The 27,706-nt window shown below is 42.9% G+C and overlaps 1 protein-coding gene across 1 annotated transcript in view; it reads left to right on the forward strand.

Moving 5' to 3' along the window:
- Nucleotides 1–7,573, forward strand: part of PACRG (parkin coregulated) — a 224,297-nt gene extending 216,724 nt beyond the window's left edge. Inside the window, exon 5 of the mRNA XM_074168706.1 lies at nucleotides 7,413–7,573. Coding sequence (XP_074024807.1) covers nucleotides 7,413–7,573 — 161 coding nt within the window. The remainder of the gene's footprint in view (nucleotides 1–7,412) is intronic.
- Nucleotides 7,574–27,706: the final 20,133 nt, after the last annotated feature.

Here is a 27,706-nt window from a genome sequence, read left to right on the forward strand (position 1 = left end):
CCGTTGCAGTCCAATGATAATAAAGGACTCACCCTTCTGTCACAAAGTTATGAAAGCATATATTGAATTCATTTAGTTGTCAATGAAATTTTTGATGGGCGAATCTATACCAAACAGGGTCCTTAAATGATTTAAAAGATTTTGAACATTAGTACGTGACAGATGTACAAAAACATCAACAGTTATTAACACAAAGTAACGACTTACTGAGATTTTTGCTTACAAAGAAAAAACTAGGGCTTTCCCTCAAAAGCATTTTGGTTCCATACATAAAAATCTTCCCTGGGGGGAAGGAGGATGGATTGTCAAGCATCTTGAGTTTAAGTATGAATGAACTCAATGTTAAAAATTGGCTGTTGCAGAATTATGTTCCATACTGAAACCAGTAATCTTTAAAGCATTTTGGGACTTTCAGCTTTGTCACTTTGAATTACTTTAAAAAATAAATTATGTTTATTCCACATACACAAAAAATTGTTTTTCCATGGTTTTAATTCCTTTTGCATTAATTGTGCTATATTTGGATGAGAAATGAGTGTGACAAGCAATATTTCACATCAGTCCAGCAGTTATGCAAATTTTGCACATACAGACATGATTTTCCAGCTAAAAACCAGTATTTTCTTTGTACTAGCTTATATACATCCAAAAAAATTGGAAGAACATCAGATTCATCTAAGTGGTGCAATTCTTGTTGCACTCTGAGCACAATTTGTGACCTAATGTATTATTTTGCAACAGTAAACAGTGTACCAAGGCCACAGAGATCTCAGACTCTGGTTTCTGTTCCCCTGCTGAGCATGCTGTTTATCTATGATTATTTAATACTACTTTGTTTGATATTGATCAGGAGCACAAACATAGGCGAACTTCAAAGTCTAAATTCATTGTAGAAGTTTAAATACTTATAGAGGGGAAAAAAAAAGACAATAATATTCTCTTACTTTTTAGCTCATTGGTCAAATATGTTTGCTAATGTAATTTGTTACAAAACCTGTGATTTCTTTTTCAATTTTTTACTTCTATTTAATAAAAAAATAAAAATAAATAAAAAAAAAGCCTGGGCTTAGAATGGATTACATCTAATGTTGCTAACATTTCCTGGAAATGGAAAACTGTGATAACAGCTGCTGTCTTGGCTCATTTTCAGTTGGGTTTTTTGGTTTGTTGGGTTTGGGGTTTTTTTTATGCTGCAGCAATTTACAAGTGGTTAAAGCTATCTCTAGTAGCCTTACATCATTAGGAAAACATCGTAAGTCAGTCAAATGTTTCCTTTCTAATCAGAGAACTTCCTCCACTTATTGAATTTTTGACTTTCTGAATAGTATTTATAGTAACAGCACTTACTTTTTAAAATAAATCCTAATTTATGAAATAACTTAAACTAGCTGCATGTGGAAGATAACTATAGCAAGAATCTAAATTTTATGCTAAAGCAAAATGCCTTCAATGATAATTAAGAAAATCTTGGAAGCATCTTATTTAGATAGATAATACCTAGCTGATTTATATCAAAAGTATAAAATTGTTTTTTCTAAGACCTACGATGAGCAGAAATGTCTCTATGTTACTATTCTTCATAAATTCCAAACATCCATGTTTTCTTCTTGGATTGAAACATTCATCTGCAAGCTTTGCAGTACTGTAGCATTGTCAAGTGATAAACACTCCTCAGTAGTGATGAAAAATAGAAGGAAGAGCCAAGTAAAGCAAGAGACAAGGAACTCTAAGTGTTGATAGTATCAAAAAACAGGTCTGTGCATATTCAAAGATTTAGCCTTCTTAAAGTAAATTAGTACTTTCTGCTTTAATGTTTTAAAGTGCTTTGAGAAATACATGTTAAATTGTTTTAAATTATGTTTTCATAGTTTCAAGTCAGGGTGTTAATGAAATTCTATTATTTTTTCAGCCAAATCCATGCCTCTTTATTTGGTATATGATTAAGCTTCAATAAACAATGTTATATATGAAGTTAGAGTCTGTTACTATGCCAAAAGTTTAGGTTTGTTTTATATCAAAACATATAATAATTCCCCCTATGACGTTTGTAACTTCAGCAAATCCTCTTTCACCAAATACATTTTAACATTTAAGGTGTAGCACCTCCCTTCATTGCATTTGAAATGGCTGGTGAAAAACTCTGCAGCTCAAGGGGATCTCTGCACTATTTCTTGTTCTGGGGTTACTCTGAACTGAGCAACTTCAAGTATTTCATCCTGAGCAACCTGACCTAACTTTGAAAACGGAGCTGTCTTTGAGCAGGGCATTTGGACCAAATGGCTCCAGAGGTTCCTTCCAACATAAATCACTCTATGAGCTCCTCTTTCCAACACTCTTGCTTTGGGACCAGCCTGCGTGAGGCCAGTTTGCACTTCTGTGGGCACGTAATCTAGACGTGTCCTAAGAAACATGTAAAACTGATGCTTGTGTTGCTTCTGAGCCTTGAGAAATGGAACACAGGGGTTTCTGTTTGGGTTAGTAACAATTAGAAATCGTAACCTCCAGCTGGCTCTTCCTTCACCTGAGTGAGATGAATCAGCACTATCCCTCTGTCTCTTAGCAGATAGGAGGGGTTTAGAGTCTTAGCATGTGACTTTTCACAGACTTTCAATTAAATAAACAGGGAGACTGAACTACCTCATTCTTCCTGGAGCTGACAATTTCAAAGCACAGTTCTGAGTCACAGTGAGAGGAGCAGTGCAAAGGAGCCCTCCTCCCTCCCGCCGCACTGATTCATCAGAGGCTTTCATTTTCCACTCCGGTCAGGAAAGCAACATGTTTTATGACAATTAAACTAATCTTAACAAGAGGACTTTGAAAAATTGATTAAGCTCTGAACTGTACCTGAGCAGTGACCTTGAGCAACGTAAACCCTGACACACATGCATATCAATCTATAGCTGAAATCAGCTTCCATCTATTTCTTGGTACTGACTCAGACTCCTAGAAGAGATAAAGTCCTGAAATTTTCCACAAAATATTTTAATGCTAGTCTGTACTGCTTACCTGTATATTGTTGTGATAGACTTTTCTGTAGAAATACAATTCTGTACTGAGAAATATAACTGTACTTTACAATCCCATCACTGTTGTTTTTCTGAAGTAAAAAACCTTACTCAGTTAAGTGGTCAGTGTGTTGGATTACTGTAATCATTTTAATTGCTGAAAATACCTGTTAGCTTGACTAGGATGAACTGAGCAGCTTAAAAATTATTTTTACCATAGTTATATTTTACCATTAATAGCACTTTCATCATCTACAATATAAAGTCAAAAAGCATGACTTGTGACTGATCTCTTCCATGACTTGGAGCAAGTCACTTTACTGTTCAGTATCTCTGTTTCTCAAGATTCAGAAAGGGAGGCATGGTGTCTATCTTTCCAAGTAGCTTCCGAGTAACAAAAAAAATCCCATTATACAAGAGCTCTCTGTTGTTAACTAGTTGTAGTTAAAAATTTCTGCTAGGATCCACTTGTTCCAAAACAACAAGTTGAAATATATGTGTGTGTATATATGCTCTCAAAAGTTCATCCATAAAAAATAAAGGAGTTTTACAATTTGATTAAAAACATTGCTTAAGCTGGGAACATGAGGCTCCTTCACAGTCTCTTCAGAAATCTCTTTTAAGTATTATTCTGTCCTCCAACAGTAAGCATTCCTCAGATATTTAACATTTGGGGAAACTGTAATATCTCGAGATCTATGACATCCCTACAACAGCAGGTGTGTGAAGACTCTGATTTTAATTTGTGCTTTCCATGAAGCTACCACCATGGGAACAGCCACCACCAGGAGCAAGCTCTGGTATCTATGAGATACTTAGAGAGGTACGTTGACATATTCGAGGGATTAAAAAACCCTCTATTTGAGACCTGGCCTGCCTTGAAGTGAAATTTAATAAACCGAAAGAATGTCTCAGACACTTTCAGATGCTAACAAATGTCCATAGATAAGAATAGATCTGACTGAGCTTTAAAGGTTGGTTTACCTTTCTCGTCCACTCTAGGACTTCAAAACTGCCCTCTCAAAGCTCTTGATGCATCGGCAGAAACTTGCTTGTCGTTCTTTAATGCAAAACAATTTTATATTTGTAGCATTACCCTAGTGAAATTTTAAAACGAAATGAGATGGAATACAAATAATACTAGAATTTCTTTAATATCCTGAGTCATGAATGGAAGCATGTCTAGACTCAAATCCAAAATGTGTTTTAAAGCAAAATTCAAATCCTCCCATGTTTGCTGCCAAACACTGAGTTCAGTTCCTGAGGGCCTGAGCGGGGTTTCCTCGGCTACGGCAGCTGGCGTCGGCAGCGCTGGCAGCAGGACAGGGAGTGCCACTCCTGGGCTTGGTGTGCCAGGGGATTTCATCAGCTAACGCAGGTCTTGACAGGTGCAAAGCCTTTCACTTCACTTTTAAGGGCCATAAAACCCTTGGTGTAAGATTTAGGAGACTGGGAACTAACTTTTTGATTCAGAAAGGGAAAATATGATATTTTCCTGACTGTAATCCTGTAGATCTGCTAGTATTGCTTCAATGCATTTCTTCTAAACACAGAAATAACATTTACTCTGAAAAGAGATCTTGATGCATTCTGAATTTGCCAAACTTTTCACTTTGAGACAAAAATATGACACATGTGCTTCCTAGCATTTTCATGTTGATTTATTCTTCCTCAAAAAGGAGAACTTCATAAAGAGCTTGAATGAAATCCACGTTCACGCTTTACATATGCAACATTTTTGTGGCTTACAAAGTTGGCTTATCATGCAAACTAACTTGGAAATAGAGTCAAACCAGAGAAGGACATGCCAAGGCCGCTATACTTCAGTAGTTATTTTTTTCCAACTAATCATCATTATTATTATGACTAGATACTTACCCTTAGGTGCATTGGGCAGATCATTCTGACTCATCCGTTTAGTGGATGTTGTCCTGTTGGCTTAATGATTATTTTTTTTGTCTGAAAGATTTGTTAATTCGTATAACTGCATAGGATAGCTATTTAAGTACTTATCAGGTGACCTCGATACTGACATAACCTTTTTGGTATTGTTCATTGTAGCTTGTGTCATGACATTAATGTGAATTATGGCTGTCTTGAGGATACAAACCTTCATATAGCACAGATGGTCTATCTGAAAAAAAAATTGTAATGATGATCTGCCCATCACACATTCAGTCTTCCCTTGCAGACTATTTCCTTTATCATTGCCTCATTCTCTTAGGCACCTTTTAATCAAGCATCTAAGGCATCATTTATTGTACAGACTATGCTCTATAATAAAGACTGTAACATGGGATTTTGGAAAATACCTCTGCTACCAGCATTATGAGGGTGTTTTGTTGGCCTTCTCCAAACTTGTTTAGCAACGTATCACCATTACTTCCAGAGAGCTGATTCTTTTACTACTTCTTTAAAAGAACAATGAAAGCTGTGTAAGCTCATTACCAGAGCATGTGTATAGGCTTAAAATCACAGATAATAGACAAATGGTTGGAAAGGCAGTAATTCCTTTACATATTTGCCAAGACTTAGGTCAAGGTTCAGGGTTTCCTTTGCTCAAACTGGTGTAATCAGAAATACCTCCAGGTGTTCTGGGGAGTGCTGGCAGTGCACATGCAACACAGGTGGTGAGGCACAGTTGATCTCAGTTGTTTTCTGCAAGAGCAAACCATGTTTAGGTAAATTACACTCAGTTGTGATGTGCTTTTCTTTCCGCATTAGTATTTTGTATAAACTAATCCTTTGATTTAATAGCTCTTGGTGTTTTCTATACACTCTCATAATCTGTTATTTCTAACATTACAGTAAATTCATTGTATTAAATTTTGATATCACAAGTCTGGCTTCTCATGTTAGTGAAATAGTTAATATAAAGGAAAGTAATTGTGTGCTTAAGAGTAATCATCACAAAAAAATTACTGCCTTTCCACTCTGAAGCCCAGTACTTGTATGTCATGTCTGTAATTCTGTAAACATTTTACAAAAAGCAAAGTGACACAAATGTGTGTAAGGATTTGGAAAAAGTGATATACACATAGTTAACTTGGAGTGCAATCAGATATTTTACTGGAAAATTCAGCAAAAGGATGATTTTTACCGGTGTTCATCAGCTCTTTCTTCATGAGCGTGGTTCTTTAGTTTTTACTGGTAACAAAGTCACAAAGTTTAAATCCAGATCCTTGGGCTGAGATCCAGGAGAGAATGTGAAGATTTTTGCCTGGGCCTGGGGATGTGGAGGCAGCAGTGGGAGCAAAATCTACCCTCACCTTTGTGTGCGCCGTGTTTCTAATGTGAAAGGCAGGCACGACCTGAGAAGTTGGTTGTGTTGTCTTGACAAATATGTCCTTTACTGGCCGGTTGAGAGTGTCAATAAGGAAGCAGCATTATTTGAGGTGTTAAATGTATGACATGGGCACATTGCCACCGCTGCTTGGAGTGAGACCACTGACCAATTGCATGTGAACTACCCTAAAGCAGTGTGACAGCCACTCTGCCTGGCCACTACGCGGCACCTGATTAGAGTACATTATGCTCCTACCATATTATCTTTGATATATGTCTTGGAATATACCCGTATTAAGATGGTTTTCAGAATATTCCTTTTAAAAAATTAAATATATTTTCCTCCTTTAAAGCTCTCAGCATCATTTCAGGTGAAGTTATTTCTCATTCTTGTGTTTTTTCTTGGCACAGTTGTTCACATTCATTTTTTTTAAGAATTATGCTGTGCATGTATGTGTCACCCTTGCTATTCCATGTTAGAGAAAGCAGTACTAAGTGTTACTGCATCTAGGGACTGCAATAATTTGTCCTTTTGACATTGACTTAATTTTACACATTTTTCAGGGAGCAGAAATTGAATGAGTGCCATGTTATAATCCAAATATCTCTTCTAGGCCATATGACATCCTCCCCCCCAGCATGTGAATATGGTGTCTAACATGACACAATCCCAAAAAAATACCTGTTTAAGACTTCAAATCATAACAAGTCTAGCTTAAGTCACATTTTGTAGATAAGCATTTATGCATCTGGCAGTAGGATTTTGTCCAAAATAAACAATGTTAGAAATAAAGAGGTAAAGGTCTTAAGAGATTAACTGTGTGAGTCCATCTTTATGTTATAAAAGAATGTGTTTTCTTGGTTCTTATTAGGATTTTTGCTTGGATACTGAAGGAACAGTACATAAACATATTTTGAAGGCATATGAAGTCGGAGTCTGAGCAGAGCCTTAAGGAGATACCAAAACCATCCTGTTTTCTAATTCAGCTGTGTTTCTTGTCACAGAGCAAAATTTCTAATAGAGGCACAGTGACTGACCAGCAATTGCAATTTCCTATGTCATTATTTCAAAAAGTAACAGTAAATTTAATATAATTCTTTTTTTTTTGTTTTATTAACCAGTTAATTCAGGCGACGGGATAGACTACAGCCAGCAGAAGCGTGAAAATATTGGAGATCTGATTCAAGAGACACTGGAAATCTTCGAACGCTACGGTGGAGAAACTGCTTCTATAAACATTAAATACATGATCCCTACTTATGAGTCGTGCATGTTAAAATGAGCTGTATCAAATGGGATGATTCCATTTGTGTTCTAATAAAACTGTAGCTGACTCTGTGTGGCATCTTGTTAGTCATGCTTTTTTTATCTACAGCTGCTAAAATAGCAGCTTCTGGGGCATTAGAGTGTTAGCACTATTGTGAACAAGGCTTTCCAATACATAAATAGTGCCTGTTCCTTTGATTACAATGGTGTACTGTGCTTGTTTGTTCCCTGAAAGAATCGCTCCTTTATAACAGAGCTGACTCGAGCAGGAATCGGAGTTAAACCTTCACTTGTATAGACAATAAAACTATAATTTTCATACGCAATTCAGCAATTGCTGTTCTGTGTCCGCTTGCCCCGAGGCTGATGTCAGAGGCTGTAACAAGAAGAGTTTATGCTGACTGCTTAATAGGTGTTTGTCATGGAAGAGAAACACCAGTTCAGCGATGCCTCTCGAGCAGCTGGGACGAATAATGTGCACTGACATACAATAAAACTGTTGAATGTATATACCAATTACAGCAGGAAAATTTATATGGTCCATTATAAAGTACTGTCATTAAATTAATACGTGTTTCTTGCACACTCCTGATCTCAGCTTCCAGGTGTTTACCTTTTCCCGGAACTCGGGTTCCTCTTGGTGAATATCAGGCACAGCCACAGTTTTGAAGAACAGACAAAACTTCAATAAATCAGATGCATTGTACATAATGCATCAGTCCCTAACAACACAGTTAATCTGGGTAGACACAGTATACACAAATACATTTTTAAAGGGTGCTGGGTATTTTTGTAACTGCAAGGTTACTATTGCTTTCCTGTTACTATTATGGTATGTATGTGTACAAACAATTTAACTATTATTACAGGAATCCCTTACAATTTCCTACTCAGTTAGTTTCTCCCTGCATACCCACAACATGGAAGTGATATAATCATGGATTTAAGCAAGGCTATTGAGATTCATTTTATTGCTTTTTAAGCACTTCTATGGAATAAATCTATGAAAAATAAAGCAAGTTTTTACAATTCTCAAGGACAACCATTTAAAAATATCAGGTCAGCTCAAAACGAATTAGGAGATATGACCTTTATCTAAAAAGCATGGTAATTTTAGAAGTACAGACTTTGGGCTCATTTTGCTTTTATTCTGGTTTCTGGAAGCTCTTAAATTATATGCAAGTTGCACTTTCAAGTGTTTCTCTGGAACTGTTAGAGCTCAAAATGCACTCTTTAGCGTTAGACTCGTGAAACCTTTTCCAAGTCATTACCCACATCCATATTCACACCCTGCAAGGCTTGTCTGTGTGAGAGACACAGTCCCTGCGCTGCCCTGTTCTCTTGGGTGTGTACTGGAAGTGTGGGGAGCACCTTCCCACCTGCTGAAACGTTGAGCTGCATGTGTCAGTGTTAGGCTGATGTTAGACTTTCTTCTTTCTGTTCTGTGGGATCTTCAGCTTGAGAATTATTTTTTTATTTTTTTACTTTCTTCTCTTTCCTGTAATTAAAAAAAAAAAAAAAGTTAAGAGGAAGATTTTTACTCTTCCTGCCTCTTTCAGGAACTGCAGCATCAAGTGATGCCAGCGGCCATGAGTGCTCACCAGTCCCTGGTTTAGGCATGGCTGCTGTAGGTGTGCTTTTTTCCCAAGCTCCAGAGACCTGCTATTTGTGTTTTTGTTCTTTCTGGGTTTTTTTAATGCATTGCCAGGGCTTCCCTCAAGTCCCTGGAGTTTAGGCAGTGTCTGTCCTGTGACTAACACACACCTGGAATGGATGAGCACATCCAATACGCTGCCTCACATCTAGGGAGTCTGTAAATCTTTCACCTCTCAGGCAGAAAGGCAGGTGAAGCCTGGCTGTAGGCCTGTGTCTTGAGAAACTCAAGAGCTTTGTCTTCAAACCTTGCAGCCCAGAGTCTAGCAAGATACTGCAGAGGAGTTAAGGCCGTATCGCCTCTTCCAAAAATGCCTTTCTACACAGCACTATGCCTTTCTACACCCTGGCACTATCAATACAGCCTTTCCCTACAGTTTCTCACTCTGTTTCCCCTCAGCAGACCCCTGTCCTGCATTGTCCCTGGCATCGATGAGCCATAATTTTCCATTTACTGGCCCCTATGTGTTTGGTTACTGTGGCATTGCAGGTTTCCCGTGAGTACAAAGTGTGCTGGAGGACTGCCGCTCGGAGTGAGCTGAGTTATTCAGCTCGGAAACAAATCAGCCCCTTCATAAAAGGAAAAATCCCAGGCCACCTTTCTCTCCTTAGCTATTTGTATTCTGTCCTTAAGAGAAAGCCAAGTACTGCTCTTTGCTGGAGATCAAAAAACTCCTCAATAGCTGGCTTCAGTTCCCTGCCACCGGGCTCCAGCCACAGAGCTGCTCACAGAAGGGACAGTGCGGGAAAGGGCTCCCGTCCTTGGGATTTCCCCATCCCATTGCCCCTCTGCATCCTGGCAGCGCTGCTGAGGACGACATGAAGTAGCAGGCTCCTCACCAGCTTTGTAACTCTATTCCCTGACTCACTCTTTTTTGCATCCCCTCCACTTTAGCTCAACTAGGACAAGACAACTGACTGACAGAGACACCATGGAAAACGGGTGCAGCTGCAGATTTGCCCAGACCTGATCCCCTCAGCCCTGTGCTTTCCTTGAAGATTTATTTTACAAGACATTGTTTCAACAAGGAGTGACCTTATTGCAAACCAACAAAGGTCATGCCCACTCATATCAGGAAAAATAGGTTTTACAGCAAAGTACTTTTACTTGCCTGCTCAGGGTGCGAACATTAGCCCTGTCAATCCTATTTCTATAAGTGGGCCATTGCTTCAAAAGTGAACAATCTCCCATAACCTTATTAATCCTAGGACCTGGCCTGATAAAAAGAAGCACGATGAAAACCACAGATTGGTAATTCAGGAACACTGAGAATAAAGTTATTTTAAGATGTAATTTTACTAAGTCAAACCGTAGGCCTGCCAACCTTGACAGTGTCCCTTTAAGCATGATCAGCAGCATATTTATAGGCAATTACAGCACTGCTCAGAGCACTTTATAAAGCACAAGATCAAGGACCCAGGTGCTTAAGCATATGAAAAATACTGTGTCATTCAATACACTGCTTAGCTATTTTACTACGCTCAAAAAATGGAATTGTGGTTGAAAAATAGTAACTGCCTCTCTTTTCACCAGATCATACAAGTGTGGTCACTGACACTAGGGGCAAGCCAACCAGCAGTTTCTAATTGTAATCAATTAAAAGGCACTCTGGGCCAGGTGTTGTAAGGGGTATAAATTAAGCATAGCGCTATTAAAGGTATCTTGATTCTACAGAATTGATGTGGTTTGTTCCTTGCTATGGGGTCTGTGGCTCCTTTCTAGCTTTCCGGTGACTGTAAGGTAAGTAGCATCAGTAAAGGACCCTGTGGATGGTTAAATAAGTCAGTTTTTTGAGACTAAATGGTTCAGGTGTCTTCAGTTTATCTTGATAAACATGTTAGGTTGGCTGGTGGTTGTCCAGCTTGAAGAATAAAAAGTATATGTTAACATCAGGGGAAAAAAAAAAAAACAAACCTGTGGCCACCTTTGTCTTGCAGGATCCTTGAAGAGATCTTTATAATGATTCTTCCCCAAAGTTCTGTAAGGAAATTCTGTACCTGGTGTCAGTTTTGGGGTCTCTGGCGTTTTGTGAATGCTGGTGGGCGCTATAAAGCAGTCACTGTGCAAGCTGTAGAGCTGTTGAATGGCACAACTTGTCCGTGTGAAGCTGAGCAGGGGCAGAGGTGGCTGCGGCTCCTGCCCAGCTTGGGCTGGGGCTGCCCATGGTCTCCTGCGGAGGGACAGAGCCTGGCAGAGGACTGGGCAAGCTGCTGCCAGCACTGGCGGCGGGGAGCCGGAGCCAGGCTTCTCGCTGGTAGCTTTCCAGCGTTTCAAAGAGATGGAGCTGACAAAAGCAGTTTGAAAAAGGCCTCCCAGGAGTCAAATACAAAAGGGCTATGGGAAGCTGTAAGTGGGAGGGAAGGTACGGGACCCTGGCTGGAGGGGGGTGTTTGTGTGGGGGGTGCAGGGAGGTGTAGCTGCGGCCAGCCAGGGCAAAAATAAAAAGCTAAAGCAGACACTATGTGCTTTCCTAATCCTGTCTGGAGACCCTCCGACTTCCAGAAAAGCATTCTCCTGTCTGAGGGGCTCTGCAGGCAGTGGGGCAGTTCACATTTTTCCACTCATCTGTAACATCCTGTGTTTTCTGCTTTAAATAAAAGCAGTGATGTTTGTGGGAACTCTGTACAAAGCCTGTCTGCTTGCGACTGCTCGGAGCTGCTTTGTGCCTCCTGGAAACCAGGAGAGGAAGGTTCATGCCCTGGCAGGACAAGACGTTCCCTGCGCTGGCCCCATAATCCTTCCGGCGTGTCAGTGGAGGGAAGAGGAGTATGTGTGGTGGGGCATATCTTAGCTGTGCCTTTTCTTTCCTAGCAAATACAGCCTGGGTATATCTGTGGGGCTTCTTGCTGAGAGCTTTCCCCTCCTTAGGGCAGCACGTCCAGAGGGAGGAATGGGTCTTCCAGCACCTCTGGGGTGGTGGATGTCTTCCAGCATGGTTTCTGGTGAGGTGGGTGGGAGTTTGCTTGAGCTGAGGGAAACAATCTGCAGCCTCAGGGAGGAAAGTGTATGCTTCTTGTGAAGCCGGGAGTCATCTGTGTGCTTAGTGTCGCTTTTGTAATGACAGTTTGGGTGCTTATTCCACAAACTAACAAATACTTAATTTTTTACCATCACTCGGGGGTGAGCTGGGCAGCTAATGACCTGTGCAGCCCTGGCAACTGCTGGTTTGTAAGCCCCTGTGCTCCCGGTATACTGGGGGCTGAGGGTGCAGCAAGACCAGGCAGGGTCACTTGGGGTCAGCACACCCCACGTGGGCAGTCGCCCAGCTCCCCTCTCTGCGCTTGCCTGCTAGGGTACTGGCTGGCCATGAGTCCCCTTCCTGCAGCAGAAGGGGAAGGGGGGGGCTGCTTCTCAAACTTCTCAGCAACAGAGTCCCTCACATAGAGCAAAAGCCTCAAGCTGTGGGAGAACAGGCACCTTCATGAGGGAGGATGCGCAGGGCACAGCAGCGCTGGTGTGGCCATGGCCGGGGCATTTTGAGGACTGCACTCTCTCTGCTGCTGGCCCTGTGGGCACCCATGTGCCCAAGAGCCCTCTGCATCTGCTGTGGTCTGCTGACCCTGGCTGCTGAGGGCACGGGGTTAGAGGGGATAAAAGGGAAGCTAATCCTGGTGCTTTACAAGTGCTGAAATAAAAGTTAAATCCCAACCTTGCTCTGCTTTGTGGTGAGGATAAGTTAAACGCGTTGAAGTAACAGGAGAAAAAGGGACATCTAAACAGAGTATCATAACATTGGGTCTTGTATTCCCATCTCAAGAAATGAATATGATGTACCCTTAGTTTATTAAATGATCTAGGCAATCCAAATTTCCTCTGTTCATCTGCATCACCATAATAATGTTCAAAAAAATAAAAATCAGAGGTTAAGGCTGTTGGAGGGTGGAAGGGGAGCAGCTGCACACCAACCTGCTGTCTCAGCCAGCTCCACTCTGGTACAGTGGGAACACGTTGGTCTTCAGTCTCATCTGTGCACCTCTTCCACCTCTGTGGCCATATGATACACAACTTGGTAGAGATGACTTGACACCACCATACTAATGTGATTGCAGATAAAAGCACAAGTTCTTCTAGTGGGATATAGCATATTCATGTGCAGATGTATGTGTTGTAGTGACTAGCATCTGTAACCACTGTAGCTCTGTGCCTTCCATGGAGTCATGCGGACTTCGCATTAAATCACATTGTCTGCAAGTTTTCTTTGATCATTTTACCTGTATCAAAGAGCAAACTCCTCAAAAAGCATTGGGAAGCTTGAGGAGGCCTCTGCATCACAAGCACAGCCTGTCTGCACAGTGTTGGATGCTGCAGCCCACTGGGTATAGGCCAGACAAAATTAATGTCTGACATAAGGCAGCTACCTCATGTTGCGCTCTATTGCATTAATCGGGAATGGTCTAGCTTTAAATGCGTGGTCCATCCAACTCTATATCAGATTTCAATTTCTGTTTTCTGGGTGTAATTCCTAAGCCCTTCCCTAAGGAGCAATTACTGAAAAGCAGCTCAGCTTACCTAACTCCAGCCCTAGAAGCAGGGAATGATATCCCCACATCTCGCCATCTCCACCTCATGCATTAGTTCTATTACTTCATGTTCACGTGTTCTTGCTTCCTGCTTCTCCCGGGTCCCTGCGGTGTTGTGCTGAGCTGGAAGAGATGCTGTGAGAGCCGGGCAGGTACGGGGGAGCTGATGAGAAGAGACCAGGAGGGACCAGCTATTCCGGCAAAGGCTTTTCCTTTGCAGCTAATGTTTCAGAAAATGTGAATTTTGGGGAACTTGCATCTCTTTCATCCCAGAGCTGCTCCCTGGGCAGTAGCTGAGGCAAAACATTTCTGGAATAGGTCCTCCTCCCTTCTCCTGCGTAATGCCACTGTGTATTGGGAGAAAAATACCAGCTCTGCTGTGGGTGGGGGACAGGAACGAGAGCAAATGATGGGAAGCTCTTGACTTGAGAGCTCGGAAAGGCTGTGGTTTTCCAGTTCTTTGGGCCCCCTGAAGCTGTGTATCCCAAACCCCAGCTTCTCTGGGCCCCCAGTTTGTCCCCCCCAGCTACTAGCTGGGCGTTTCTGTGGCTGGGAGTTTTCTGGGTTTTCTGTGGCAGAGCCTTTCCAGGCTCTGTTTGTGTTAAATTCTGGATGGGTGCCCCAGTGCTGTTCTATAGGGCAGCATGGGACTTTTCCCCCCTTGCTTCCTGTGTGACTCTCAAAGTGCAGTTGGAGCTACCAATGGTTCTGGTGGGGAGGGAGCACATTTTCTGTGGTTGCCTTCTCTTCTGGGTGCTCCCATGTTTGCCCCAACCTGCTGACGGCAACATTCTGTTTTGGTGGACTGAATGATGTGATCCTCAGGTGTTGGGGAGAGGAGCCTGGCTCCCCCTGGCCATCAGCACAACCTGCAAAACCTCCTTCCTCTTTTCCCCATGAGAGACGATGCAGCTGCTGCTGGTGTTGCCCCAGGGCTGGAACGAGCCTGTTCCTGGGCATGTGCTGGGCAAGAGACCCTGAGGTGGGTGGTCTGCAACTCCACACCTCTTTGGAGAGCAACTAAGCTCTCTCAGGGGGTGTGTGTGTGTGTGTAAAGAATAGTACCTGGCAGAAATAGCGCTTTAACCCCACTACTGTAAGTCCAAGGATAAACCCTAGATCTCTTTCAAAATGGTCTCAGTACGGGGAGGGGGAATACTTGGAAGCCCTTCCTTGTGCAGCCCCACATTTCACAGTGTGTGTTTAATTTCTCAGCTATTCACTGGAATAACTCCATGCCTGAAACTTTTTTATTAACACTGAATCATTTATGTCTGTTGCAAAGGAAGAAATTGCTACTGCACTGCCTCAAGAATCAAAGTAAAGAGAACATCTGCTCTAAACTTCTTGAATCCAATTATTGCTTGCTATGCATTATTACTTACTGGAGTAATGTGACTAAATTAAAGCTTTTTTTCTTGTGCCTGCTTTTATGCATTGCTTTGGTATAAAATGTGTGGCTTGCTTAAAATCAACCTACAGCTAAAACTATGTCCGCATAGAGCTGAGCCCACATGTACTTTGATGCAATTAAGGGCACAATTGGAGCATTCTGGAAGATTGCCTTTAAAAGGCCATTTGTTCACTCCCCCATAGGGGCTGGGTGTACAAGCGTGTAAAAATGCAACATTAAGGGGGGGGGGGGAACCTAAAAACCTCTGTGAAGAATTCTGTAGATGCAGAGTGACGTTTTCTGTAGCTCAGCAGCTGTCTGTATTCAAAAGCACAGGAATGACTCGCGTTGCGAGGGTGATGATAGTTTTGATAGGAATCCCCCGCATCACAAGAATGTTTCTAACGAAGGAGGAAAAACCCACCAGAAACATTCCAGGGCTGTGAACCTGCCAGCCACCAAAACCAGCATCTGGGCCACTCTACAAAGACACTATCAGCAAATCTAGCTACTTCTGCAGGAGGCAGAGAGACTTAGCAGTTTTTTTTCTTTTCCTTCCTTTCTGAAGAGCATGCAGTCTTACCAGTGAGCTTAATTGATTGAAAAAAATATCTGGAATAAAGCTCTTGAACTTGCATGCCTAAAAACCTACCAGCATCACGTGCATAGCAAAGGCCACATATCTCACAAAATACCACAACATTTCACAAAGGAGGTTTAAGAGCTCCAATTGAATAAAGCTTTCTCTGTGAAATATCTTTATGGATCTACAAAGCAGTTAAACCCTCCTTGGGAAAAAAAAAATGTGTACATCTCTTACAGTGCAGCAGCAGCAGCAGTGTAACTACCACTGAGGCCTCATTAATAAGGTTTCTCCCTTATCAGTAGAAGGAAAAAATAAATTCTCATCACAGAAAAGAAATTTAGCTACTAAATTCTGCCCATTTGTTTTTAAATCTAACATATATCTAAAAAACCCCTTGCGTAACAGTGCTCATACTTTCTTTAAGGGATGGATCCCGCTACTTAAAGCCAGTAATGGCAATAACAGGGCGTAAATAAACTCGATAGGGCCCTTTTCTGTCAATAATTTTGTTACTGACATAGTGCAGGGTTGGGTTTTGTGGTCTGTGTTATAGCAGCTTTTAATTATAAGACAATTTGGGTACCATGTGCAGCAGGAAAATTGGGCAGTTGCAAACCCTGCAGTTCATACATACTATAATGGTCGTTTTTAATCCTTAAAGAAAGAAAAATAGTATTCCTCTGTTTTCAATGGGGTTTTTTTAAAGCTTTTATTCCTTAAGCATTTTTCAGCTCCCCAAGAAGATGGTTGCGTTGCCTCTGCTCAACAGCTTCTCTTCATACCCACAAGTATATCCAGCTTTTTATTACCAGCATGTAGTGTTGCGCTGTCTTTCCGTGTCTCCCATACTGTTATAATTACATTTGGGGAATGGAGATGGATGGTGTGTTGAGTGTGTGTTTGGTTTCAGCCTAGCCCTCACTCATGGCTGTTTTCTATAATTTGATCAATCACAGGCAGTTGTACAAACAGTAGTTTTTAATTTCCAGTTCTTGGTTTCAAGTTTCTCATGAAAATGTAAATGTTTTCCTTAAATTGTACAGCGCAGTTTCATTTGCTTTGCATGAGACGTCTCATGACATTTATCTCCCTCTCCCTCCTGAGAAACTGTAGCGCCGACCCTCCTGGGCTGCCTGGTCCATGTGGACACAAGCACCCACTATCCTGAAGGCTCAAGGAAGTATCTGCTCTTTATACACATCAACAAATAAACCTCAAAGGACAGATGTTGCCAGTGCGGTGCAGAAGGGTCTGGAAACTTGGCTGGGGGTTAGGTGAAATGAGCTGAGCCCCAGCCCCAACCTGGAGCTGGGCTTGTGAACCAAGAGTGGGAGATGTCCTCAAAGCCATGGTCTCCAAGGAGGTCACTGAAAGGACCCTTTCCCAGCCCCAATGGGGGTGTTTAGCAGCCACCTCGCCCAGCTGTGAGTGGCCTTAGTGGTGTTTGGGTGCCCATTGAGCCTAATCCTGCAGTGTCCACTGACCTGCTCCTGGTAAAAGCAGCTGTTGGATGTGCCCAGCATGAGCTGAGCTGCCAAAGTCTCTGCACGTCTTCTTCCTTCCTGCCATGACAGATGGTGGCCACGGCCAGGAAACACAGATGGCAGTTAGCATTGGTTTGGTTTGGTGAATGGGAGGAGGAGGCATCAGAGCAAGGGTTTGAACACAGCGTTTTATTTTTTTTTTCAAGGGCGATACCTCTGCTGCTTCTCTCGACTAGCTTTGCTCCAGGCAAGAACAAGAACAATGTATATACTGCAAATATAAAGAGACTGGGGAAGAGTTGTGACCACTCACTTCTAATGCTCAGCAAAAGCCCACTTTCTCTTTTAGTCTGCGGTGGAGCATTACGGCTGGCACAGCAGATGACCATAGAGCCCTCTTCCCAGGGGGTCAGTGGCTCCCTGGGGACAGCCAGCTGAAACCCAAAGTGCTGCTGCGCAGTCGGGAAGTGTTGCTATTTCTGCTTTTAGCTGAGCAAACTGAAGTCGCACGGAAAACGTGTGTTGGAGCAGGGGGTGGAAACCAGTCCCTTGCCCTGACAACTGCTGATGCCGTCCTGGTGCCAGACCTCCTCCTCGCTGCTTGGTCTCAATGAGAGTAAAATGGGGAAGCGATGCCGTGTGACTGCTCTGGTTTCAGTTCAGCAAGGACAGAACTGGCTGGAGCCGCACAGAGCAGCGATTGCAGCTAAATATTGCCCGTCTTGGCCTTCAGGTTTGTCTTAATGAAGTCAAAGGGGCTGTTGATATGAAAAAGGAGAACACAAACTGGCCCCTGACCTTACCTTAAACTTACATTGTTGCGGTGTAGTAGGTTGCATGGGGTTTTTTCCTGGATAATTTTTCTTTTACCACATGCAGTGCTTTAGAAGGACCCTATTTGCATTTAACCATATCCTCCCCTTAGAGCTGTGGGGTCATTTTGGTTGCCTTCTCTGTGTTGCTTCGGTCTGTGTACTTTTAATCTGTTTTACTTATTAGGTCTGAACCTGCATTTCTCTGTCTAAATGACTTTCTACAGAAAATGTCAGGAGGCTGGAGAGCTCTGTCTCTTACGTCATGTTGTGATTTGATATAGAAGTAACATGCACCTTGCTTTAAAGACTGGCAAAGGTTAAAATCAGTTATATGATCTATTTGTTTAGGAATTTATACAAAACTGCTGCTATCAGATAATAATAAGAATAATGAAATTTGCCGTGAAAGGCATTTCTTTTTTTACTGTGAACTTTATGTCTCTTCACTTATTTCAGTAAATGCCCAATAAAAGTGCAATAAATCCAATGCCGTAAAAGCAGGTATAGAGGGTTTGCAGCTGCCTGATTTTCCTGCCGTGTGTGGTACCCAGCCTCCCTGTGGTGCTGAGGGATGCTTTTTGGGACCTTCCTGACACGTGCCTGGAAAGCCCCTTCTTTTCTGTAGCACACGTTGCCCAAGCACACCCTTCTGCGGGCTGCCCACTCCAATGCCATGCTTGAGGGGAGGAGGAAAATAACATAACCACAAAAAACGGGTAGCTGATGCCCAAAGGCTCAAGGGGCATCTGGGGAGGGAGCAGGGCAGAGATGGCACCCACTGGGGAGAGGAAGGGGGTGAGGGCTGTGCTGCCCTGGCTGTGGGGAAGGGCTGTGAGGTGGGGTGTGTGGCGAACTGGGGTCAGCCCGCTTCATATCACAGGTAAACGTGGAATTTGTGAACGAAACTAAATTGGGGAAGGGGAACAAACTTTGTGTTAGCAGCCGCTTGTACTGAAATAGGTAATACCGCTTAAACTTGAATTTAACAGGGGAACATAAAACTGTATGTTTATGCCTTACCCTTTTTCTTCTATAAAACCCATTTCAAATAGCAGAAATGGGAAGAAAATGGATGAACCAAGCTGAAAATAACTCAGGTGTTAGATTGACTGTAACCTGGCATCTGTGATACCAGGAATGCTGTGGGACATCTCAGTGAGGGGGGATGCAATCGCCCGTGCACAGGCAGGGAGATGATAGGGGCTGCCTGTAAGTCCTTGATTCTGCTAGAGCCACTTTGCGTCTGCACCTTCCTGACTGGCACAACTGCTTCTGCCAGACCTTCCCGGGGACAAAGAAAGAGTGTCCCCTCCAGCACCAGCTGGAAGAGCAGACACCCTTGATCAAGATTAATAGGTCAAGCCACCAAATCTTAAATCCCATACAGGAACCCAAAAGGTGACTGTTCACAGGCTTTGCCTGTTGAGCTGAGAGCTGATATGTTGTAGGGTGGGATGTGCCATATGGATGGGGACATCCTGCTGCAGACGAAATGAGAGTTCAGCCTACAGCAGAAGCCCTGCTGCAACATTTGCCTTTATGCCCTCAGTAGTGAGGTCCTGTGTTGCTTTCTGTGTTTTTTGTCTCTGGCTTCTGTCCTTCTTCCAGAAAAAGTAAACCTACCCTTGATGGCAAAATGCAGAGCCCTCTTCCTTTGCTCACACCAGGTTGTGGTCCTGTCTTGCTTTCTCCACTGCCTCACTAACCCTGATTTATAGCTGCGTACAGAAGAGCAGAACCGGCCTTCCTAGTAGGTCACAGTCATTCTCTGGCTCAGTCCTATGTTTATATGATTTTTGATCATACTCTCCTTGCGCTGAATGATGATCTAGTGCTGCTGTCTGAGCCAATAATTAAAGCAGCCTTTTGGACACCAGACTAGAGAAACCGCAGTAAGTGCTGCCGAGGAAGCAGCTGGTGCTTTAGGCTGTAAACCTAAAGCTGTTTAACCCTGTACATTGGGCTTTTTCTCTCTGTCTGATGGTCCTGTTTGGGCTCCAGGTGGGAAGTTCTCCCATGGACAACTCCATAGTGCCGAAAGAGAAATATACAGCTGCTTTTTCAAGTGATGGATCCCAGCTGACCTGCAGCTGGGCAAAAATGTCGTGACAAATTACATCTCAGCAGATGGTCTTCCTGCCAGGCCACAGAGAGGCAGCAGAAATAAACTGCTCTGCTGCCAAGTGCTGCTCGGATCCAGTGACCTGGTCCCACAGCCTGTCTCCTCCTCTTCTCTCTGTGGTGTTTAGCTCAGCACATCAGGGCGTGCTCAGAAATGCCTCTGACCAGGAGCAGAGCCCACTGCAAGCAGGAAAAATGGAGCTGAGCTCCTCTGAAATGAAGGTTTGCAGGGAAGAGCTGAAGAGGCAATGTGAGCATAGGAAGGAAGCGTTCAACGTCAGAGGGCTGAAGGATTGAGAGGTTTTGCTCTGTTAAGAGGAAGGTGAAAAAAAGCTAATGAGAAAAGGAGCAAGTGTTCTGGGAAGAAAGGGAAGAGACCAGTAATGTATGGGAGGAGAAAGTCACCAGGGGGAGGAATGTCAAAGCAATGAAGATTCATGGTGGGGAAGAAAGAGGAAGATGCAAATTAAATAAAGAACAATTAAAAATACATATCCCTGTGGTAGGTGGGCACAGGTGACTAAGGAGGAGGCAAAACTCTTATTGTGCTTTCTCTGCTCTAACAGGAGGACGTGGCTGCTAGATCTTCTGCTCAGACAATATTCTTGGAGCCGCCCACCCACTCCTCCAGGAGGTACTGATCCTGAGCTTGTACTGTGGGACACCATGGTGCTGAAAATACATTAAGTGCATAAAGTTGTGATAGAAGACAAATAGATACTTATGCCTGTATAGGAGAATGAATACTGCTTAAATATTTAATCATGTTTTGATTTACAATAGTTTAATGGTGTTAGAGCATCTAATACATGTTCACAAAAAAATCAGCATTTTAAAGCTATAAATTATTCTGGTTGATTTCCGCCCCCCCCCCCCCCCCCCCCCCAGATAAAAGTAATAATTTGACAACAGGCTCCCTCAAACAATTCAGCCCATGATAGTTTCATTACAAGCTAACATATTCTCTCACACGTCTGAACCAAACCACTGAGAAAGTAATAAGTGATCATTCATAGACGCAGACTGGTAGTTAATAGCATCCTCACTTACATTCTAAACACTGAGCACAGTTAAAATAAATTCAGGATGTATGCATGCAGAAAACTCAATTGCAGTTGCATCAGAGAAGAACCAAAAATGGAAGCGTTCAGAATTGCTAGCGTAAAATCCAAATAATGAGCCATAATAGATGTCAGCCTGAGAGGACAACACATCCCCTGTAATCACCTTAAAGGGACTTCGTCAATGTGTTCCGGGCCCACACCCCAGTAAATATATGTAATTCTGTCCAAGCAGATGAACTGTACAACTGAGTGCTGAAGCTAGGTAGGAAAGCCTCTCCCAGTGAGGCCACAGGAGCTGTGTGTTTTTTTCTTTTCTAGACATGGCTGGGCTTCAGTCCCTGTGGTGTAACTGGAGAAGTATGCCAGTGCATCCACTGGATAGGAACAGGGTGGCGGAAAGCCAGGTGAAGGTGGATGTGCCACTGTTTTCCTCTACTGTGGCTGTCAAGGCTTCCAGGGCCTGTTTAGACAGGGAAATATTTGAGAGGTCCATTTTAAAAAAAACAATCAGGTGAAAAAGGCCTATTTACACCTTGCAGATTCCTTAGGCTGTGGTAGATGCTTCAAGTCGCTGATATTTTGGAAACTAGCTCTTCAAACTTGTCATGCTTGACCTGTGATGGCTTCTTCGCATGGAGCAGCAGCGCAGACATGCTGTGGGTTTCTTACATGGGTACAGCCTCAGGTGGCCAAGCAAAATAAGAGAGCTGTCACAAGTTCTGCAGTGCATGGAAATGGCAATTTTATGGATAATACTATATGGTGATTTATTAAAAGCTGTGATCCTCCAGCAGCTTTTACTATATCATCATAAACCAACACTCCTGTATAGTACATTAAGCTGGGTAATTCTGTTGGTTCTTCACTAGGGCTGGCAAAAGTATATTGAAGGTTGCTTCATGTGGTTTGGTGAGCTAAAATGTTTTGCTAAACTGATCATCAAGAAGGTGGGAAAAGCCACCTGGTCAGTACAGCATGGGTGTTTCACAGGGCAAGGGAACCCAGTATGGGAGGGAAAATCCAGCTGACAGCTACATCAGTTAGTGGTAGTAGTTTATATGCCTGGAGTGGCCCTACTTCAGCCCTAGTGAAAATAATGGCACAACTTGTCTCTCTGGGCTCAATGATTAGGGCAGGCAATTAGAACTCAATGGTTCCTGCCCCTGCTCTGCTATTGACTTGCTGTGGGACATTTGGGTTGTAGCTTGACCTCTTTATGCCCTAATTTTCCCTTCAATAGCATAGGAATACTGGCTGTTTTGTTGAGGTGTTGTGATGCTTGGTTAAGTGAGGGAACATGCCAAATGCGTTAAACCCAGTGAAAATGATATTCAGGGTGCAGCGTTATTAGGATGTATACAAGTCTGCATTTTGGGAAATGTTTAAATTCCACCTCTTAAATATCTGTTGCAAATGGAACTTGCAAAAAGCAGGGCAAGCGCTGCTAACACAGCTTTGCCACACACTGTCAAGTGCTTATAAATTCTATTTATAGCTACAGTTAAAGATTCAGATATGCAAGTACTCCATTAAAAGACCACATTAATGAGCCCTTAGAGAAAATATCTCACAAAGCCTTTTGAGCTCGTAACTGCTCAGTTGTGCAGGGCTTCTTGCTTGTTAACATTCATAAAATATAAATACTGTATACTAAACAGCAGCACTTTGTGGATGGCAATGACTTATCTCACCATCAGCAGCGTAACTTGTGCGAGCGGGGAGGCAGCAGCAGCAGCGCCGATGGGGTAGCAGAGCTTCGCTGCCAGCTGTCAGGCTGCACCAGTCACTCACACACCACCTTATCTGGGGCCCTTTCTTATCCAGTGCAAAACCAGATTGACTCACAGGTCACTATCTGTGAGTATAATTTCAGAGAGAACAATCAAACCTATTAGCTGAGAGTGGCAGAGCTGGGCCTTCTTGCAGCCACAGCTCCAGAGCATGGCAGGTATTGAGAGCAAAATCTAATAGATAAAAGTCACAGGAGATTTTTTTTTCTTTTATCTTTGACATAAGCTAGCTGATGAGAAGTGTCATTTGTGAGAAAAAAAAGTTGCTATATTTGATTTGTCATTATTTCCCCCTTGTCCTTTCCTGTCTGCGAATATGCAATTCCCATTTTCTCATTCTCTCCTCTCACACAGTTCCATATTTCAGGTTGTGATGGATGTTCTTGCTTAAACATATTTTGATATATGTTTTGTCTGCAATTGCTTTATCAAGTCTGCATTGTGTAAACAAACATCACTTGAGCCCATTTAAGAATAATTCTCTGTAACCTTTAATAACACATTTCCATTCATCCATGTGTTGCAAGGCACCTGACCACTGGAGAAGACCATTTCTGGTTTTATATCTGGCGCTCTGCAAGCTGAAGAAAATGAGGTAGGGAAAGATGAAGTGACTTGTTGGATGCTATTTGCTGGCACTTGTTACCAACTAATCTATGTCATTTTCTTTGTGCTTTTGGTCCCGTAGTCTTTCAAACAGAAGGTGCCCTCCTGGAGGCAACAATTCTGCTTCCAAAATGAAAAATAAGGACAGCAGGCTTTAAAAAGCTTCAGGGCAGTTCTTACTGTTCAAATGTGTCATTGATTTCAATAGTGCATTAGCAGGCTTGTTAAGCAGGATTTAGAGTGTTTAGCTTTATTTTATGGTGGTGAGTACCTGATTGTTCAAAATATTAGCATCTTATTGTAACAGCAAGCTGACTAGTGCCATAAACTGCCCAGTGCGGTGACTGCTGCATGATTGCCGAGTGCCTGATAAAACAGGGTCATTCACAATCAGCTGGTGATATAGGCGAAGGCAGGGCTGTGGCACCACGACAGGCTGCCTTCCTGCTGCTCTCATTAGTTTCCCTTTATCTGCCTCTGTCTGTCTGTTGGGAGAGCATTGCTGTCTGTCCTGCATCCTGTGCGCGAGCTCCTGCTGAATCCCTCACCGCCTCGTTTTTGCCTGTCTGTAGGTGACTCTCGGATGTCACCTGTGCTGGTAACCTGGGAGACAGCAAGAAAAATCCCACAGCCTGAGGGGTGGCTTGCTAGGCTGGGAGACCTGGGTGGGTTTCACCTGGCCTGGCTTGGGGAGCTGGCCCTGTATGCAGTGAGCTGATGGTCCTGGTCTCAGGGTGGTCAATGGGGATGGAGTCGGCGTGTCAGCTGGACAGATGGACATCTCTTTATTAGGAAGAGGTGAATCTCTTTCTTGACTCCACTGGCTGTGCAGACTGATCTCTAAAAGGGGAGCATGATCCCTGGCTTCCAGGTTCCTGTTCAAAAGCATGATAAAATCTTATGGTATGGAACAGCTGTAAGAGCAAAGGTCAAGAGAAATTCAGACCAGAGTGACTGTATCACGTGTCCCCCGCATATTGTCAGATAAACCCCTCGTGGAGCTGTGGATGAGAAAGCTACCAGGAACAGGCTGTACCTGAACTTCAGGGGTTTGGTCAGCCACAAGTGACCTGCAGCCCTGAACCTGTGCACCCACAGTCACGGCTAGGGTGGGCTTCCCCTCTGGGCTGTTCTGGTGGAGAGCATGCATCCTCAGGGAGTGGGCAGGAGAGCAAAGGCTGGGAAAATGGTGGAGAGGTGGGGGGACATTGTTTTTGTAACCCACTGTCTCAGCACCAGCAGGGGTTTTGTCTGTCTGGGGAGGAATGGCTCTATGGGGTTTCAGCAGGGGAAGTATTAGGGTCTGCAAGTCTTATGGTCTTCCAGGGGCTGGGGGCATGGGAGCTTACAACATCTGCTGCCTCTTGCATCCACTGGGGATTGAGTGTTCATGAGGTTCATCGCCTTGCTTTTTCATGTACGTAGGAAGCAAATTCCCACCATTGAGGAATTAAATACTTTAAACCAGTACAAAGCAAAAGGGTCATATCCATGTCCTCCATGATTTAGGTGGTGTGGGAAAAAGAATCAAGCTGAAAAAAACCTGCTGTCAGAGTCCAGGGGCTGCCTTGCTGGAAGTGATCCCACCTGCAGGCTAGCCCAGCCTTCAGCTGTGTTAATTAAGTAGATATACATTAAGCTTCTGTGTGAGAACAAAGGGGAATATGAGAGGGAATTACGTGGGCATGGAGAATGAACAAAATGGTGTTGGTGGAGGCAGGATTTGCATGTGGGACGAGGGGGCCGGAAAGTGTAGTAAAATGGGAAGCTTCTTGGAGGAAAGCAGCCAGGCTTCTGAAAAAGAATAATAACTTAAGAATCAGAAATTTTTTTTTTTTTTTTGGCTGAGTTCAAGTTAGGCACTTAAATGCATTCATAAATGTGGATCTTAACTTATTTGCCTTGGCTTCCGTCTCCATAAAATGTAAATAATAACAGTTTCTTTACTCACAGGATAGAGTGAAAACAAGCTTGTTCCTATCCGGGAAGCACTTATATTGCTATATGGGAGCTATAGCAAAAACTATGAATGTACAGTTAAAGCTGTGGGCTTGCATTGTGGCACTTGGCATCTGCCCAGATAAGCTATGCATCACACAGAAGGGCTAACAAAGGAGGATGCGAAAACAAAGGCCAAATTTAATGACTTCTGAAATCAGGAACATGTAAGTCCCCAAAATTACAAGTGCGAAAGCTTTGAATTCACAGAAAACACTGTATTCTCAAACAAACAGCAAAAGACAGTGAAAATGTAGGATACGGTGGGGAAATACTCAGAGGTATAGTCCATAGAGTTCAAGAAATCTGTATACCATTGAGAAATAAATCTACTTGGAGTAGAAATGACCATTGTGGATGACCAGGAAACACAAAGAGCAATAAAGAGAGAAGAATATGAGACCTATAAATCAGCAGGGTCAGCGCTGCAGGAATTGGTACAAGAGGCTATTGTGAACGAAGAATGCAAGAATATGATCCAAAAAGCTGCGACAGGAAAAGAAGATGGGAAAAGATCTGAACACAATAAAAGTTTTTATAAATTTGGTATATAGGAAGCCAAAGGTTACTTGTGGAGATAGCCGTCACCTTCCTGAGTGACACGGAGGCTACCTTGACAAAAAGGGGGATGTTGCCAGGAAAGTGAATTACTACTTGTACCTCAGTATTCAGCAGGGAGTCAGTCTGTCACAGTTTCTATATGTTTTCTAAGGACAGAAAAAACCCAATCATTAACTTTCAAGGATACCAGGGAATCAAGCAAACCCACAAAAATAAAGAACTATTTGAAAAGCAGGTTGTTTACAACCCACATTTATTAAAAAAAATAGATGCCAAAGGAATGAAATCAGCCAGGAAACTTAATGCTGGCTATGGGAGAGGTACCTGGGAAATCAAGAGGAGACATAGCTCCATCCCAGGCTTTTGAAGGAGAATAATGGGGAAAGAAGTGTCTATGAGCTCCAGGAGGTACTTGAGACAGCTGATTATCATTACCAGAAAGACAGATATAACTGGAAACCGAATCTTTTACTTCGTTAAATAAGATAAGAAAAAAAGGGGGTTAGGAGAAATAAAAATCTGAATTTTAGCATCCTCAGATTTCAAGTGCACACATTCAGTGCTCCATGAGAAATCAATGTGTAAGACAGGAGGTACAGGACTCAGTCTTTAGATGCTGGGCTTGATCACTGAATCCAGGTGGTGAGAAAAAAATTATGTAGAGATTTTTTAGGGTAGAGGTGGATAGTGGAGTGAGATGCTTATCTATTGAACTCTCTTAGCACTGTATAGATGTCACATGGAAGAAAGAGCACGAGGAAGTGAAGACATCAAAGAAAGAGCCATAACTGAGGAAAGAGGAGGAAGGCTTTGGGAAGCAGAGGATGTTTGCATTGGTATATGGAATTTAACCTGAAAAAATGTGAAGCTGGGGAAAAAAAAATTCAAGGTAACGTGCCTTAAGGAGACAGCTGAGGCAAGTCTGTATAGGAAAAATATCTGAGGAAGGCAGCCAAGTTTCTGTTTGTGTTCCTTTTTAAGGTTCAGGGAATGAAAGAACTAGGTGTGAACATTGCAACATCTAATTTTTATAGACTTTGATGGAGTTCATAACCTCAACACATGCACTTACAGTGCATGAGGAGACATAGCTACCTAGCAATGGGACCCAAACTCGTTTCACACTAAGTGGGCAATTACCCTACAAGAAGTGCTGCAGACACCTGGTGACATAAGGTGGCTCAGGGCCTGTTTCTGTGAGGTGTTTGCTGCCATGGAACCTGAGCCTGGCTGGAGCTGGGTCACAGGCGCTCCTTTCAGCTGACTTCTTGCAACCTCCAGTTACACCAGTAACCAGAGCATGCAGCTGGGATGTGGGGAAATTGAGTTCAAAGCTCTCTCTCTTCCTGGAGTTGTTTCAGCCTGTAGCTCTCCTGTGTAATGCCTGCTTGGATTAGTTTTTTTTGATTCCTCCTGGGGAAAACTATTTTAATTTTTATGTATTACAATTAGTCCTCAGAGAGAACAAGAGCCGATGGCCCAGCAAGACAAGCCCACGTGGCCCAGTTGCCCTCTGCTGCTGTTCATATTTCAGCATGACGTGAAAAATGGGAAAGA

Source organism: Numenius arquata, chromosome 2, assembly GCF_964106895.1.
Source record: "Numenius arquata chromosome 2, bNumArq3.hap1.1, whole genome shotgun sequence".
NCBI classification, from domain to species: domain Eukaryota; kingdom Metazoa; phylum Chordata; class Aves; order Charadriiformes; family Scolopacidae; genus Numenius; species Numenius arquata.